General features: G+C 56.7%; 1 protein-coding gene and 1 long non-coding RNA gene across 2 annotated transcripts; one reads left to right on the top strand and one right to left on the bottom strand.

Annotated features, from left to right (window-relative positions):
• The first annotated feature begins 2,117 nt into the window (after positions 1 to 2,117).
• CCDC197 (coiled-coil domain containing 197) lies at positions 2,118 to 13,625 on the top strand. Its single transcript, XM_058292255.2, is given in 8 exon segments — positions 2,118 to 2,192; positions 2,766 to 2,986; positions 4,331 to 4,413; positions 5,672 to 5,752; positions 5,755 to 5,849; positions 7,321 to 7,431; positions 8,567 to 8,683; positions 11,641 to 13,625. Coding segments are annotated over 7 exon segments (1,104 nt in total). The 5' UTR covers positions 2,118 to 2,192; positions 2,766 to 2,891; the 3' UTR covers positions 12,163 to 13,625.
• On the bottom strand, positions 4,985 to 7,927 carry LOC139438633 (uncharacterized). The gene is made up of 2 exons (XR_011648273.1): positions 7,630 to 7,927; positions 4,985 to 7,403 (listed from the first exon to the last, which is right to left on the bottom strand). It is a non-coding gene; the product is annotated as an uncharacterized lncRNA (long non-coding RNA).
• Positions 13,626 to 14,125: the final 500 nt, after the last annotated feature.

The following is a 14,125-nucleotide window of genomic DNA, read 5'->3' as shown; positions in this document are numbered from 1 at the left end:
GTGGGGTAGGGGGAGTGGGGGGGATACAGGAACCTCATTTTTTTAATGTAACATTTTTTGTGTGATGTATATATCCTCAAAAAAATACAATTTACCAAAATGATGGGGTGGGAGGGTCGAGGAGTAGGGAATGTGGAAACCTCTTATGTTTTTTTAATGTTTTTTAATGTAACGTTCTTTGTGATCTATTAACTTAAATTTTAAAATGTAAAAAAACAATTCTTGTTCTCAGGCATCATCAACTTGGTGGGGAGGCACTTCTTCCCTCCTTCCCCACTCCCACCCCCAGACAGGATCTGATCCCCTTTCTCTGAGCTTCTCCCCCTGGGTGACATCACCTGTGCGTGAATCCACCCTTCTCCCCCAGTCGGAACCCAGGGCCCCATTCGCCTTCTCTCCTTGCTGAGGCTCAACAAAGTTGTGATGGGCTCAAGCGCCGGGGCGGGGGGATGCAGGCGGCTGCCTTGGCCTCTGCTCAGGGACCTCTGGGCTGGCAGGTGCTGAGGGGAGTAGCTGACCAGTGCGAGCTGCGGGATTTGTCCCAGGGAGCCCACCCCCTCTAGCCCTGCCCTTGGCCGCCCCAGCTCTCGACCCAAACCCTTCCCTCCCTCAGCCCTGCCCTGCCCAGGCTCCCGCCTCCGCTCTGCCTTCACTGCCGTCCTCCCTACCCCCAGCATCCTTCCCAGCGGAGCGCTCTCTGGGCTGTGGCGGGAGGCCGGGCTCTGGATGAGTGGGCGCTTCTGCGGGGAAGGCCCGGCGGGTGAGCAGGCCCCTGCAGGGGGCAGGTATCGGGGTGGGACCAGGTCCCGCTTCCCCCAGGAACACAGGGCTCCACAGCTGTTAGAAAGAAAGCTGCCCCTGGGACAAAACAAAAGCTCACCTGATTGTGGAGGTTTAGAAAAGAATTTTATTAACGATTTTAGAAAAGAATTTTATTAACGATCTTGCAAGAACGAGCGCTCAACCTAGATAAAATGGCCGCCCCGCTAAACAACCAGAAGCAGTGATATTTATACCCTGAGCCTAACACGCGGGTCCCTCCCCTATGCCCACTGATTGGGTACTTCAGGGGTTACAGCCTATCCGAGAGGTCTAACTAACTCAGGCGGTTCCCGCTCTGATCCCCTCTCCTGGATCCCCTACACTCCCGCTGGCTGGGTGGGCTCCGCACCGCTTTCACCCCTGGCGCCCTTTTCAAATTTGGCTCCGCTTTCACTACTGACCCCGCCCCCACCTCTCACCATTGGCCCTCTCGCTTTGGCCCCACCCCCAGCACTCACCATTGGCCCTCTCGCTTTGGCCCCGCCCCAGCACTCACCATTGGCCCGCCCCACTCTGGCCCCGCCCCCAGCACTCACCATTGGCCCTCTCGCTTTGGCCCTGCCCCCAGCATTCACCATTGGCCCTCCCCACTCTGGCCCCGCCCCCAGCACTCACCATTGGCCCTCCCTTGTTTCCGCACCACTTTTCAAATTCTTGGCGCACCAAAGCCACTAGAAGCCCTACCCTCTCTCCTCAAACAGCAGAGCCGGCTCCAGCTCCCTTTGTGAAATTAAACGTTACCCTTCCCCACAACAGCAAAGAGCAGAGCCCAGCCCAAGGCCAGGGCGGGCCCCAGACCAGCTCCAGAAGGTCTCTTTTGTCTCCTGCCTCCCCTGCCCCCGGCCAGGCTTGGTCCTGAGCCGTGAGCCCGGCTGAGCCTTCAGGGTCGCTGAGTGTCCCCCTGTGCTGCAGTCATCCAAAATCAGGGGGAAGGGGCTGGCAGAGGGAGCCCCGTGGGAGGCCAGCTCTGGGGCATCAGGAAGCACCATGCCTGGATCACGATGACCAGCCCTGAAAGAAATGACGAAAATAGCCCCCAGGCCTCCAGTGAGGTAACCCAAGGGGTTTCCCCAGGATCTGAACCAGGGGGTTGGCGGAGGAGAGGCACGGGACTGGGAGAATCTGGTCCCCCCACCCACAGGTGGAGCCTGCAATGGGCACATCACAAGGACAGAAGCCTGCATTGTGATGTCACAGCCTGGCTGTGGCTTGATGCTCCCGTAGCTTTGGGTGAGTCAATCGGGCCCTTCCTCCTCCTCCCCACCCTGCCCCCATGGCCAGTGCTCCAGGCTGGACAGGCTGACCTTCTCCCTCTGCTTCACCCCCTCCCCCCTCCCCTGGGGACGGGCCCAGCGAGGGCCAGGCACACTGTGAGTGTCGAGCTTCGAGAAGATTTCCTTTCCCTTGGCCTCCATTAAGAGCCAGCCTTAGGCAAATGGCTGGGGAACTATTTTCAAGACTGGGTTGAAGCTTCCCAGCTTGACCATGAACTTGTCCAAAGGCCTTGTCCCATGCTCCCTGAGCCCTGTATAAGCTTAGAGTGTGAGCTGTTGCCTAAATGAACAAAGTATGGGCAGGTGGGTGGGTGGGCAGAGGGACAGAGGACAAAGGCTTCCTGCTATGAGCCCTGCTTTCTGAGCCAGCCCTGCCCCTGGCCTCTCTTTGCTCATTGTTGTAAGTCAGCACCTGTCAGAAGTCCCCAGACTTCAGGGTCTGAGACTTGGCGCTGGCAGGGCCATACCAGCTGTGGGGTGGCAATGGACACATAGGGTGGGCAATAATGCCACTGCACAATGACACACTCTGCCACTCCACAGCTGGCGTACAACTCAGGATTTTGGACCTAATGAGCCCCAAGCACAAACCCAGCCCTGCCACTTGCCAGCTGTATGATCTTGAGCGGGTCTCAGCCCCTCCGAGCCTCTGTTTCTTCTCTTTCATAGTGCGAATGCTAACTCTGGCCTCCAGGGCCAGCTGCTGTGATAGCTGCTGTGGCCGCCTGCCTTCCTCCTGGCTCATGAGGCCGCTCGTGCCCCAGCGAGGCCCGGGGAGGTGACCAAGTGGTGGCCATGTCCATGGGCCTGGGCGCTGGCCTGAGCAGTTCCGGCGACCTGGAAGGGGACCTGCAGGCACTGTGGCAGCATCTCCGCCAGCTCCAGGCCAAGTACGAGTTGAGCCAGGTCCCCCGTGCCCTGACCCACACCCCAGGCCAATGCCAGCCCCACTGGGCCAAGTGGCTGGGACCACCCAGAGATGACCGGGAGGCCAGGCCAGGGCGTGGACACAGAGGGAGGGTGCCTGGGAGTAAATCGGGAGGAGTGACTGTGCGGAGGGGCCAGAGGCTTGGCCCACAGTCTCACGGCTGCAGCACCCCCTTTGCCCTTGAACCTTGGGCCAGTTCCAGGGCCGAGACTCAACTATGAAGAAAGAGGCTACCTGTGGCCATGACTCTGGACCATCCGCTCAGCTCTTCTCAAAGTCAACCTAGGAGCTTGCCTCCCTGGCTGGGGGGAGGCTTTGGATCCTTGACCCCTGTGGACCCTTGAATTTCAGGCTGCCCACAAAAGCCTAAATTAGAGGCAAAAGTTGTGGGAGCAGGTGTAGCTCAGTGGTTGAGCAGCTGCTTCCCATGTACAAGGTCCTGGGTTCAGTCCCAGCTGCCGCCTTAAAAATAAAAGATGCGAAGTTATGTTTGTGAGCAATTTTATGAAGAAAAGGCCCAACCTGTCCACCAGATCCTCAAAGGGGCCCATCACCCCCAATAGGGTTAGAAACCACCATGGCTTACAGTGGGCGCCACGTGCTGTTTGTGGGGAGGGAATTTTTTCTGGAATGTTTAGGCATGTATGGATGCGAAAATGGGGCCCATAGGGGCAGAGTGACTTTTCCGGGACACTCAGCAGCCATTCCGAGAACCTAGGGGGTGTGGGCAGGCCCGGCTCTGCCCTTGACTGCTGGGAGCCCTCCTGCCCTTTTTCTCTCTGACCTTGACTTTGGGCCCAGGCAGGTGGCAGAGTGGAGACTCCTCTTGCCTAAGAGTCCAGCCTACCAGCACCCACCGTCTCCCGTCCAGGGGCTGGGTGGTGTCCCCGACCTCACCCTGAGTGCCCACGATGTGCGAGGCACCTCGTGCCTGGTTGCAGTCAGCCCGTACCCCCTGTTACAGATGCGCAACCCAGGTAGACAGAGGCAAAGCCCCTCGCCCAAGGTCCCCGCTGGCAGGAGGCCGGCTGACTCCTGAGGGGGCTCCGGCAGCTACTGCCCAGCCTCGGGACGGGTCCTGAGGTTGCCCGCTCCCCCATGCCCCTTCCTGTGGCCTGCCACAGGCACCGAGTTGACCTGCTTGTGTCCCAGTGTGCTCAGCAGGCAAATGGGTGGGAGGACAGATTGACAAGTCACAGATAAATTGGCGAGTGGCTGGCCCAGTGCGGAGCGGGCCCCCGTATGAGGTCCCCGGGCGCCTCCAGCCACATTCTCTCATTTGCCTCTGACCGTTGTCTTTCAACAGGCAGAGGAAACTGAAAAGAGAGGTTGAGAAGCACAAGCTTTTTGAAGATTATTTGATTAAGGTCCTGGAGAAAATTCCCAAGGGTACGTATGAAGCTTCCTAGGAAAGCTTGTCCCCTCGCCAGCCTCAGGTGGCTCAGTGGCTTCCCCGCGGCGTGACGTGTGGCCTCGCTGAGCCTCGAGCTCCTTCTCTGTGGAATGGGGGTCCACGGAGGCTGGGCCACGGTGCTGAGGAAGGGCTCAGGTGCCTGGGTCAGACTGCCTGGTCCAGGACCCACCGCACCACGGTAGCAGAGTGCTTCTGGAAAGTTCTCAAGGTCTCTGTCTCTTTATCTGGTCCATGAGAATAGCAACAATTAAGTGGATTAGAATAAATCATGCTTTATAAGCGCTAAGCACAATGCCTGCTAGTTAGCACCCAGTAAATGTTAGCTATCACCATTATTAGCAGCAGCATTTTGGTTTTTGTTTTGTTTTGGGGGGAGGTGTCTTTGTTGGTTTTGCTATTATTAACAAAAATTACAGAGGCATTTGAGGTGGATTTTTGTTTTGTGTTTTTTAAAATCATGATTTGTGTCAGAACTTGGTAGAAAAGGTAGGGGAGACAAACATAGACATATTATCATCATTATTATCTGAACATCATTGACAAAAATAATTTTGAGCATTTATTAAATACTGACTCTAACTTCTTTAGTCCATCTTTTTTACCCCTCCTCTTGAACTTCTGAGTACTTCTTTACCCAGGCTCAGAGAGGTTAAGGAAGTTGCCCAAGGTCACCCAGCCAGGAAGTGGTGGGGCTGGGTCTGTCGGACTGCATAGTGTGATAATGAGGCACAGAGGAGCGGCTGTTGGCGCTGAGGACTCTGCCTGGGGCTCAGGGAAGGCTTCACAGAGGAGGTGACCTCTCCTGGGACTTCAGACTATGTGCAAGAGTTCAGCCAAGGGGGATGGCCTTCCAGGCTGCGGGAGCAGCAGGGTGCCTTTGGGAACGGGAGTGGCTGGACGCCAGGGTGGGGCAGGGCTGCTGGGCGTGGGGCTGGAAGGCTGGCCTTGAACCCCGAGCCGAGGCGGCCTTCTGCTTTGGAGCCTTTCTGTTCCGTCCAGAGCAGGCCACTCCCTGGGTCAACTGACCCCCTACTCGCAGGCTCCCCAGTCCAGCCTGGCCTCGGGGGCGTCTGCCGCCGCCCTTGGTGGTCTCCAGCCAAGCCAGCCCGCGTGGACTGGCACCGTCATCTTCGGGGCTCCAGCTGGAATCCGGGGCCCCGGCAGAGGCGCGCCCCCTCGCCGTCTCAGCCCCGGCTCTGGGCGCCACTCCCCACCCCGGTGCTGTCTCCACAGGCGGCGAGGAGCGGGCGCAGCCGCCGGAGGCGCGGGCGGAGGCCGTGGTGCAGCACTACGGCAGGCTGCTCGAGGCCGGCCGGCCGCCCAGGAGCTCCTGGAGGCCTTCCGCAGGACGAGCCAGGCCGCCCGCCGGAGCCTGCGGTCTCTAGAGGAGCGCCACAGGGCTCTAGTCCCGGTAACCGCGCCCCGAGACCTGGCCCGTGCCCTGGCCCCGAAGAGCCGGGGGCTGGGGGTCCCGGGTCCCTGCTCCCTGCACCCGGGGAAGGCCTGGAGCAGGGGTGGGCTGCTGAGAGGAAGGCCCAGAGGGAGCCCTCGCTCTGGAGGCTTGTTCCGTATCCACTCTCCCACCCCTTCTTCTGGGCCCACGTGGGGCTTCTCCTGAGGCTGAGCGTGTGCTTGAGAGCTGTTCTGTGTGGTAGAAACCTCGTAAGTTCTGGGTTCAAATCCCAGCTCAGCTGCCACCTAGCCGTGTGGCGCTGGGCATGTTTGTACCCTCTCTGAGCCTCGGTTTCTTCATCTGTCAAATGGGGCAACAGGGCAATACACCTAGCTGGGAGGGTTGTGCCAAGAGAGCTGAACCCCAAACTGCTCATCTTGTAGTGAGTGCCCCCAAACTTCATTTCCTCCGCCCACCCTTTTTTAGTTAGCGTAAATAGAATTTTCACCAGGAGGGCGGGGCATTCCAGCAGAGGAACTGTCCTGGCCACGGCATGGCTCCCAAAGATGCCCACTGCAGCTGTCGCCTGGAACCACAGAGGGGGAAAGGAAGAAGCAGGGGCCACTGTCGCCTGCTCGACGCGCACCTCTGCCCCCTAGTGACACCGCTGCAAAAATACACAATTTTGTACCCACCATGGGTTCTGTTTTCCTTGGAATGCTGCGCTCTGGAAGAGGCACTCTCTGTGCTGTATCTCATTTAAATCTCACCGCAGCACCTCGAGGCGAGTGCTTTTATTCCCAGGGCTGGGTGCAGGGTGAGGGGAGTAAGGCGATTTGTGGCAAGTGCAGGGTTAGATCCCGTCTTTATTTAAAAATGTTGGTGTTGTGTTCATCATGGATATTTTTGGTATTGGTTTACATTTTTTAAAACATCGCCTCAAGGTATTATTTATCTTGATTACCGAGGTTTTTTATTTTTTGTTTCGTTTTGCTTTTTCATTACTGAGGTTTTGAGCGCCCTCTTAAAAGTCGCGCCTTAGTCCCAGCTCTCCTCTCCCCTTTCCGAGGTGAAGAAACCAAGGCTCCGAGCACGTGGCCTGGCGCCTTGAACCGCAGCGCCCGCGGGCCAGGGCACCCTGCCTCCCCTGACCTCAGCCTGCGCAGGGAGCGGGGCCCACAGCCTGTGCCCCGGGCTCGCCTGGAGTGCAGCAGGCCTCCGGCTTTGCATGGAGCGTCCTCCCGGTGGCCGCCGAGGCAGGAAGACGGGGCTCCAGGGGCCAAGTTGGGATTCCAACCCCTTGGACAGGCCTTTTCCCGTCCCCCCTGGAGCCTTGAATGGCCCCTGCCACCCAGAACCTGGTCCTTTCCCCCAGGGGCCCCTGTGCCCCCCACTCCCTTCGTTGTCCAGAGGGCTCCTTGGGGGTGATCCCAGGGGCAAGGCCCGGGAGGGTCCGCTGCTGCGAGGTGACCCAGCGCCCTCCTCCCAGAGCCTCGAGATCCAGCTGTGCCAGCTGCAGAAGAAGTGTCACCACAAGCAGGAGCCGCGGCGGCAGGCGGAGTGCAGCGCCACCTACCGGGAAGGCAGCAGCAGCGCCAGCGTGAGTCCAGGCCGCCGGCCCGGGGACGGGGGCTGCAGGGGGCTGCCTTCCCGGCCACCCCACCCCCAGCTCCCAGAGCGTACACTTACGCATACACTCGCACACAGGCACGCGGACAGGCACACCTGGGCACACGCATTTCCACGTGCACAGACATGCAGGCACACATGCCCCCCAGCAGGCACACACGCTGCTTACCGCGCCTTGGAGGCTGTCAGCTTTCAAGGGGCCTCGAAAATGGAGCAGAAGTTCCTTTACAGACAGGAAAACCGAGACCACAGGTAGTTAAGGACCAGCTCTGCCAAGAACCAGGCCGGGAACCCACAGCCGGGCCCCGGCTGCGCAGGCAGCCCTCGTGCAAGGTGTATGATTAACAAGGAAACGAAGGCACCGGGGGCTACTTGGTGCTGTCTCCAGCCACCCTCACGCGAGGACCCTGCGGGGCCCGTGCTCGGCAGTGCCTGCCCCTGAGCCGGCTGCCTGAGTCTCGGTGGAAACTTACCCAGGCCGGTTCCACAGGGAGGAAAGTGAAGTTCAGAGAGAGTACGTCATGGCCAAAGTCCTTGACCAGGGGCCAGGGTTTCGGGACTTGAGCTCTTGCTCTGGCTCTTGCTGGCCTTGAGAATGTGGTCCAGTTGCCCTCCGGGGTCCCCGTTTCCTCACCATGACCAGGGCCAGGGTCTGTGCCCCTCCGGCCTCAGGGGCTGCTGGGAGGACACTTGGAGCAAGGCTGAGCCAGGCCTCCTGTGGCCCTGGCGAGCCCTGGGCACCTGGCAGGGCAGGGTACGGTCAGTGAATAGGACCTCCGCAGGTCTGGACCGACCTGGCCCACAGGACCCGCGTGGGTAAAGACATGAGGGTTGGGGTCGGCAGGTTGCTGGCCCCCAACCAAGGGGCTTAGGGTGGGAGCTGGATGGGCTGCACTTTACAGAGCCCCTTCCTGCCCCCAGGCCTGCACCCCCTGCGTCTCCAGCCAGGAGGACCCTCACAGAGGGGCTGGTCCCCCGCTTGGCAGGGAGGGCAACTCAGAGCAGGACGAGGAGGTGGCTCCTGGCTCCAGGACCCTTCTGGGGGGTGGGTGTAGCTGGGGGCAGCTGTGCCAGGAGCGGGCCTGAGCCCTCCGCCTCCCCCACAGAGCCAGCTGCTCCGCTGCGCGCGGCTCGCCATCGACGCCATGGCCCAGCAGTGCTGGCCCTTTGCCCACGACCTGCCCAAGAGCATGGGCCTCTTCTCCAAGCTCGACCTGATCCAGGTGAGGCTGCTGGCCACAGGCCTCCCCGGGCTCCCAGCGTGTGCGGGCGTGAGCCCCGTTCACCCCCTCGCCGCAGTGCCAGGCTGCACAGCAGGTGGCGAGAGGCCTTTTCCATCTCTCAGCAAACTTGCCATGAGCACCTCCTCGGTGCAGCAACGGAGGGGGCACAGGGGAGCTCCTGCCCGCCCATCTCACATGCACATGCGCACACACACACTATACAGACCCGCGTGCAGGCACACACGGGTGCTCCCTGCACACCTGACCACACACACACACACAAACCCCCGAGCATCACCCGGCACACACACTGCACATGCAGGAAGGGGCATTCGGTGACTCGGAGGGAGCCTTCCTCGGTCCAGTCCACCGAGCGGCCCCACCTCACTGACCCCACTGTGACCGGAGCCCCAGATCGGCTCCGAGGCTGTGGCTGCAGTGGCAGAAGACGCTTGATCAGACGGACTTCAATAACAGGGTATATCTTTAAAAAAATTACGAGCTTTTGAAATAAAATTCGTATACCATAAAATTTCCCCTTTTAAAGTATACAGTCAATGTTTTTAGTACATTAGAGTTGCACAACCATCACTGCTATCTAATTTCAGAACCTCTTCATCACCCCCAGAATAAACCACCCATTAGCAGTCCCTCTCCATCCCCACGCCCCAGCCCCGGCACCCACTCATCTACTTTCTAGCCTCTCTGGATTTTCCTCTCCTGGGTGCTCATATGATATTTGTTCTTCTATGCCTGGCTTACTTAACTTAGCATCACGTTTTTCGGGTTCACCCATGGCGCAGCATATGTCAGAACTTCACTCCTTTTTATGGCTGAGTGATACTCCATTGATGGATAGACCACGTCTTGCTTAGCCATTCATCATTTGATGGACACGTGGGCAGTTTCCATTCATTAGTTATTTTGACTAATGCTGCTGTGAGCAGACATGTACACATTTTAGCACGGACGTAAGTTTTCAGCTCTCTCGGTGCTTAACTAGGAGTGGAATGGCTGGTTCCTGTGCTAACTCCACGTTTAACATTTTGCTTTCCAAAGTGGCTGCCTAGTGCTCCACTTCCACCTGTGATGTGCAGGTGTCCCAATCTCTCCTCACCCTTGTCCACGTTTGTTATTGCCTGTCTTTCAAAATGTAGCTGTCTTTGTGAGTGTGAAGTGTACCTTGTGGTTTTGATTGGCCTTTCCCTGATGACTAATGAGCTGAGTACTTTTCATGTATGTAATGACTATTTTATATCTTCTTTGGGGAAATGTCTCTTCACATTTTTGCCCGCTGTTAAATTGGGCCGTTTGCTTTTTTATTGTTGCGATTTAGGAGTTCTTTTTATGTTCAGGATGCAAGTCCCTTATCAGACATGATTTGCAAATATTTTCTCCCATTCTATGGGCTGTATTTTCACTTTCTTCACGGTGTCCTTTGAAGGACAAAAGTTTTAAATTCTGATGAAGTCCAATTTATCTAATTTTTACTTTGGTCGCTTGTGCTGTAAGTGTTATATCTAAGAAACCATTGCCTAATCCAAGGTCACAAAGATTTAGCCTATGTTTTCCTTGTAAGAATTTTATCATTATAGTTGTGTCGTTTAGGTCTATGATCCATTATTCATTAATTTTTGTGTGTCGTATGACGTAGAAGTCCAATCTCATTCTTTTTCATGAGGATACCCAATTGTTCCAGCACAATTTGTTGAAAAGATTATCTCCCCCCATTGAATTGTCCCAACCCTCTGTGGAAAATCAATTGACCATCAAGGTAAAGGATTGCTCTGGACTTGTTTCCACTGGTCTACATGTCTATCCTTATGCCAGTACCATACTGTCTTAAGTATCTTAGCTTTGTTGTAAATTTTGAAATTGGGAAGGGTGAGTCCTCCAACTTTGGTGCTCTTTTCAAGATTGTTTTGGCTATTCTAATAGACCAGGTCCTTCCCTGTATGAACAGAAGTTCAGAGGCTGGGTGGGTTTCAGGTGTGGCGTGATCTGGTGGCTGGGTGGGTTTCAGGTGTGGCGTGACCTGGTGTCCTTGCCACCCTCTCTTGTCTGCCATCTTCAGCACGAGCTTCATCCTAGGTCGTCACTTACTTGTCTCATTGGAGGCGTGTTTGATGGAGCTGTCAAACCGGATGCTTAGCTCTTCTGGCACACTGTGGGCAAGCCCCTCTTAGTGTCCAGTAGTGCTGGCCAACAGTGAGCAAGCCCGCCCACTGCCTTAGTTAGAAGGACACCTCCAGGCCCTTGACGGTGTTAGGCTGCTGCCCGGCCCAACACCCGGGCCTCTATTCACACTGAAGTCGACATCATCGGTGTCCCCTGGAGCCTAACACGTTCACATTGGAATACACATGATATACTGTCTGGGCCGGGGCGCATTTGTCCACATAGTCACAGTATATTCATTTCACCTCGCTCCCAAGGAAAGAGAAGAAATCACATGGTGGCCAGGTCGTCCCAGGGGTTTCCTGAAACAATCACAGACAGTTCTACATCCATTAGTCACTCAACCAACACTTAATGAGTCACCCCTGTGTGCCCGGCATTGTGCTAGATAAAGAGTTGGAGGTGGGGGAGATAAAGGGACACTTGGCCCTTAAAGAAATGAATCCCCTCAGCGGGAGAGTCTGGGGGCAATCAGGGCTGGCTTCTTAGAGGAAGCAATGGGAAGCGGCAAGTGACCCATTCAGAAAATCACAGAAGGTCCTGGGCTCTGGGTCATCCAGCTCAGCTACTACTAAGCTGTGTAGCTTCAGGCAAGTTGCTTAACCTCTCTGAGCCTCAGTTGTCCATTTGCCAAGTGGCAATGGTATCTCACCATGTGCAGAGCCCTGGCAAGCTTTAAAGGAGATGCAGGCCAAGCTTGGCCAGTGCTTTGGTCCCTGGGAAGTGGCGTTCGGGGGCCAAGGCGCTGTCAGGTGAGGGAGATTTCTTTTCTTTCCTAGGAATTTATGTTGGACAAAATGGAGACTGTGAGACTCCTATCACTGCTTGGGGAGCCCAGGCTGTGCTGGCCAGGGGAGAGCCCCAAGGTCCAGGAGCTCGGAAGTCACCCCACACACTGCAGGGAAGATCTGAGAAGACAGCATTTCGCCTTCAGGACCCCTGTGCCCAGCACCCAGCCTTTCAAGTGCCGCGCCCAGCCTGTACAGGCCCCATGGGCCCTGCCCACGTCACCGTCACCACCATCTCCCTTGTCCTCGCCATCCGCCGGGAGTGGGTGGGAGCCAGCCCCAGGGCAGGGGAGGGCGGGCAGGGCCCGGGGCCAGCTGGGGCCGAGGGACTGCTGCTCCTGCCCCGGGGATGGGCAGGGATGGAGGTCAGACCTGCCGGGGCTGGCGGGAGCAGGGGAGGGCTCCCGGGCCGGAGGCAGCAGCCGGGCAGGAAGCTACGGGCTGGCTGGAGGTGCCTTGGGGCTGGGCTGCGCCTTCTGCCCACCACGAGGGTCCCGGAGCTGGCGGGAATGAATGCTGCTCTTGGGGAGGCGTTGGCAATGCCGAGCTCCTCTCCGGATTGGTTTCCCTCCCTGTAAAATTAGGGGATGAGAGGAAGTCAAGGAGGCCCCCTCCACTCAGATATTCTTAGGTTAAGGGCGAGAAAGCGTGGGCCCCCTGGGTGCAGGGGCCTTGGTCGTGCCCCTGGGTAAATCCTCTTGGCAACCAACACAGCCTCGGAAGTGAGTCCGCCCCGGTGGGCCACTGGCGGTCGTTTATTTAGATAGAGGTTTGATGTCACCTGATACGCTGTGAACGGTGGGGCATCAGCAAATAAAGGTTTCAAAGGACAGTTTCATAAGATATCAAGTCAACAAGCACCAAGCATCTGCCATATTGCAGGCACGGTTAAGAGAGAGGCTCGGAGGCACCCGGGGGCACCCTGGGCCCTTAATTCATTAGAGAAGTTAGATAGCAAGAGGAAGAGCCTGTGTGCTCAGCTCCCTGCAGCAGTTTAAACAAAAGGGAACTTGGGAAGAAGAAAGCGTTTCCAGTTTCTGATCTCTTAGGACTTGGGAGCAAAGGGGGCATTTGAGTCTGATTTCAGAAGGGAGGGGCTGGGGGGAGGCTGAAGAAAAGGGAAGAAAGCACGGAAGTTTGGCTGGAGACAAGAACGTGATGCGCTTTGGAGGTGGGCTGGCGCCCCGGCGGGACGAGGCCAGGCAGGGGGTGTGTGGACCTGGTCCAGGGCCTCCCCGGCCCCCACCCCCCTCAGCCCCCTCTCCCCACGACATCCAGGGCGCGGGTCTCCGGCTTGGCGGCTCGGCTGCCAGCGCTCTGGAGAGCTGGTTGTCCTGTCCTGGCACCTGCCGCTGTGCACCTGCCGTGCACTTGGGACAAGTCCAGAGGCTCTGGCGCGCTCCTTGGGCGGGGGGCAATGGGAACAGGTGCCCGCATTCGCAGCCGCCGGCCGCCAGGGCTGTGGGGAGCATCGGGCCTTCCTGGGACGGGGCTGGGGTCGTGGAAGGGACGAAGGCACCCCGTGCTTGCTGCTGCCGCTCCCTGAGGCCACTGTGCACGCCGGGGGGCGGGGGTCCATCCTTCCTGTTATTTTTGCCAAACAGACAGTCTCTTATTCCTGACACCGCACCTTTAAAGTATATTCCTCTTGGGTTCCCTATGAGCTGGGGAGAGGCTTCTGAGAGTTTTTGGAGAGGAAAAAAAAAGCACTGGTTCAGGTACCTTATGAAATATCTTCTCATCTAACCTCCTCCCTTCCGGAGTCGGAGATCCCAAAACACCGGTGGTCGGGGCTTGGGCATTTCTGTCACGGAGAGCCTCACGACCTGGCCACACACTCCAACCTTGAGCCACTTCAAGCGTGAGAAAATTCTTCCTGCAGACCCTCCTGGAAAAACTGGCTAATTAGCAAGTGGCTGGTGCTGGAAAGGGAGCTGCTCGGGGGGAAATCAAATAAAGTGCTTTTTTTCACACCTTTTTCTTTGTAGTTTTCCAACTTTAAACTTCACCCAAACTACCTGAGATGCTGACTAACAATGCAGGTACTGGGGCTTACTCAGAGATTCTGACTCTATGGTACAGCCTGGAAATCGGTATTTTTAGCAAGCTCCCTAGGTGGGCCCGATGCAGGTGGGTTTCTAAAAGGAGAAGAAAATCTGGTCCATATTGACCTGATATACAGTAGGGAAGGCAGCCTTCCAACGCATGGAAGAAACAGAAGTGACACATGGAAAATTGTAACTGCATTAAAATGAAAAATTCATCTACCTTAGAACACAAGGAAATCTAAGGACAATAAGATGGTGAAAGATTTGACAGGGGTCGATGTTTTTGATGTTTAAAGAGATTTCAAAAAATATGAAGACTAATTGTTCATATTCAGCAAATATCAATTCATAAATGAAATAAAAATGTCCTATACATGTGAAAGGTGTTTCACCTCATTAAAAAAATTAAAACTATATAATTTGTTCCA

This window comes from Dasypus novemcinctus, chromosome 3 (genome assembly GCF_030445035.2).
Source record: "Dasypus novemcinctus isolate mDasNov1 chromosome 3, mDasNov1.1.hap2, whole genome shotgun sequence".
Lineage (NCBI taxonomy): Eukaryota > Metazoa > Chordata > Mammalia > Cingulata > Dasypodidae > Dasypus > Dasypus novemcinctus.
This window is presented reverse-complemented; position numbering and strand designations above follow the sequence as displayed.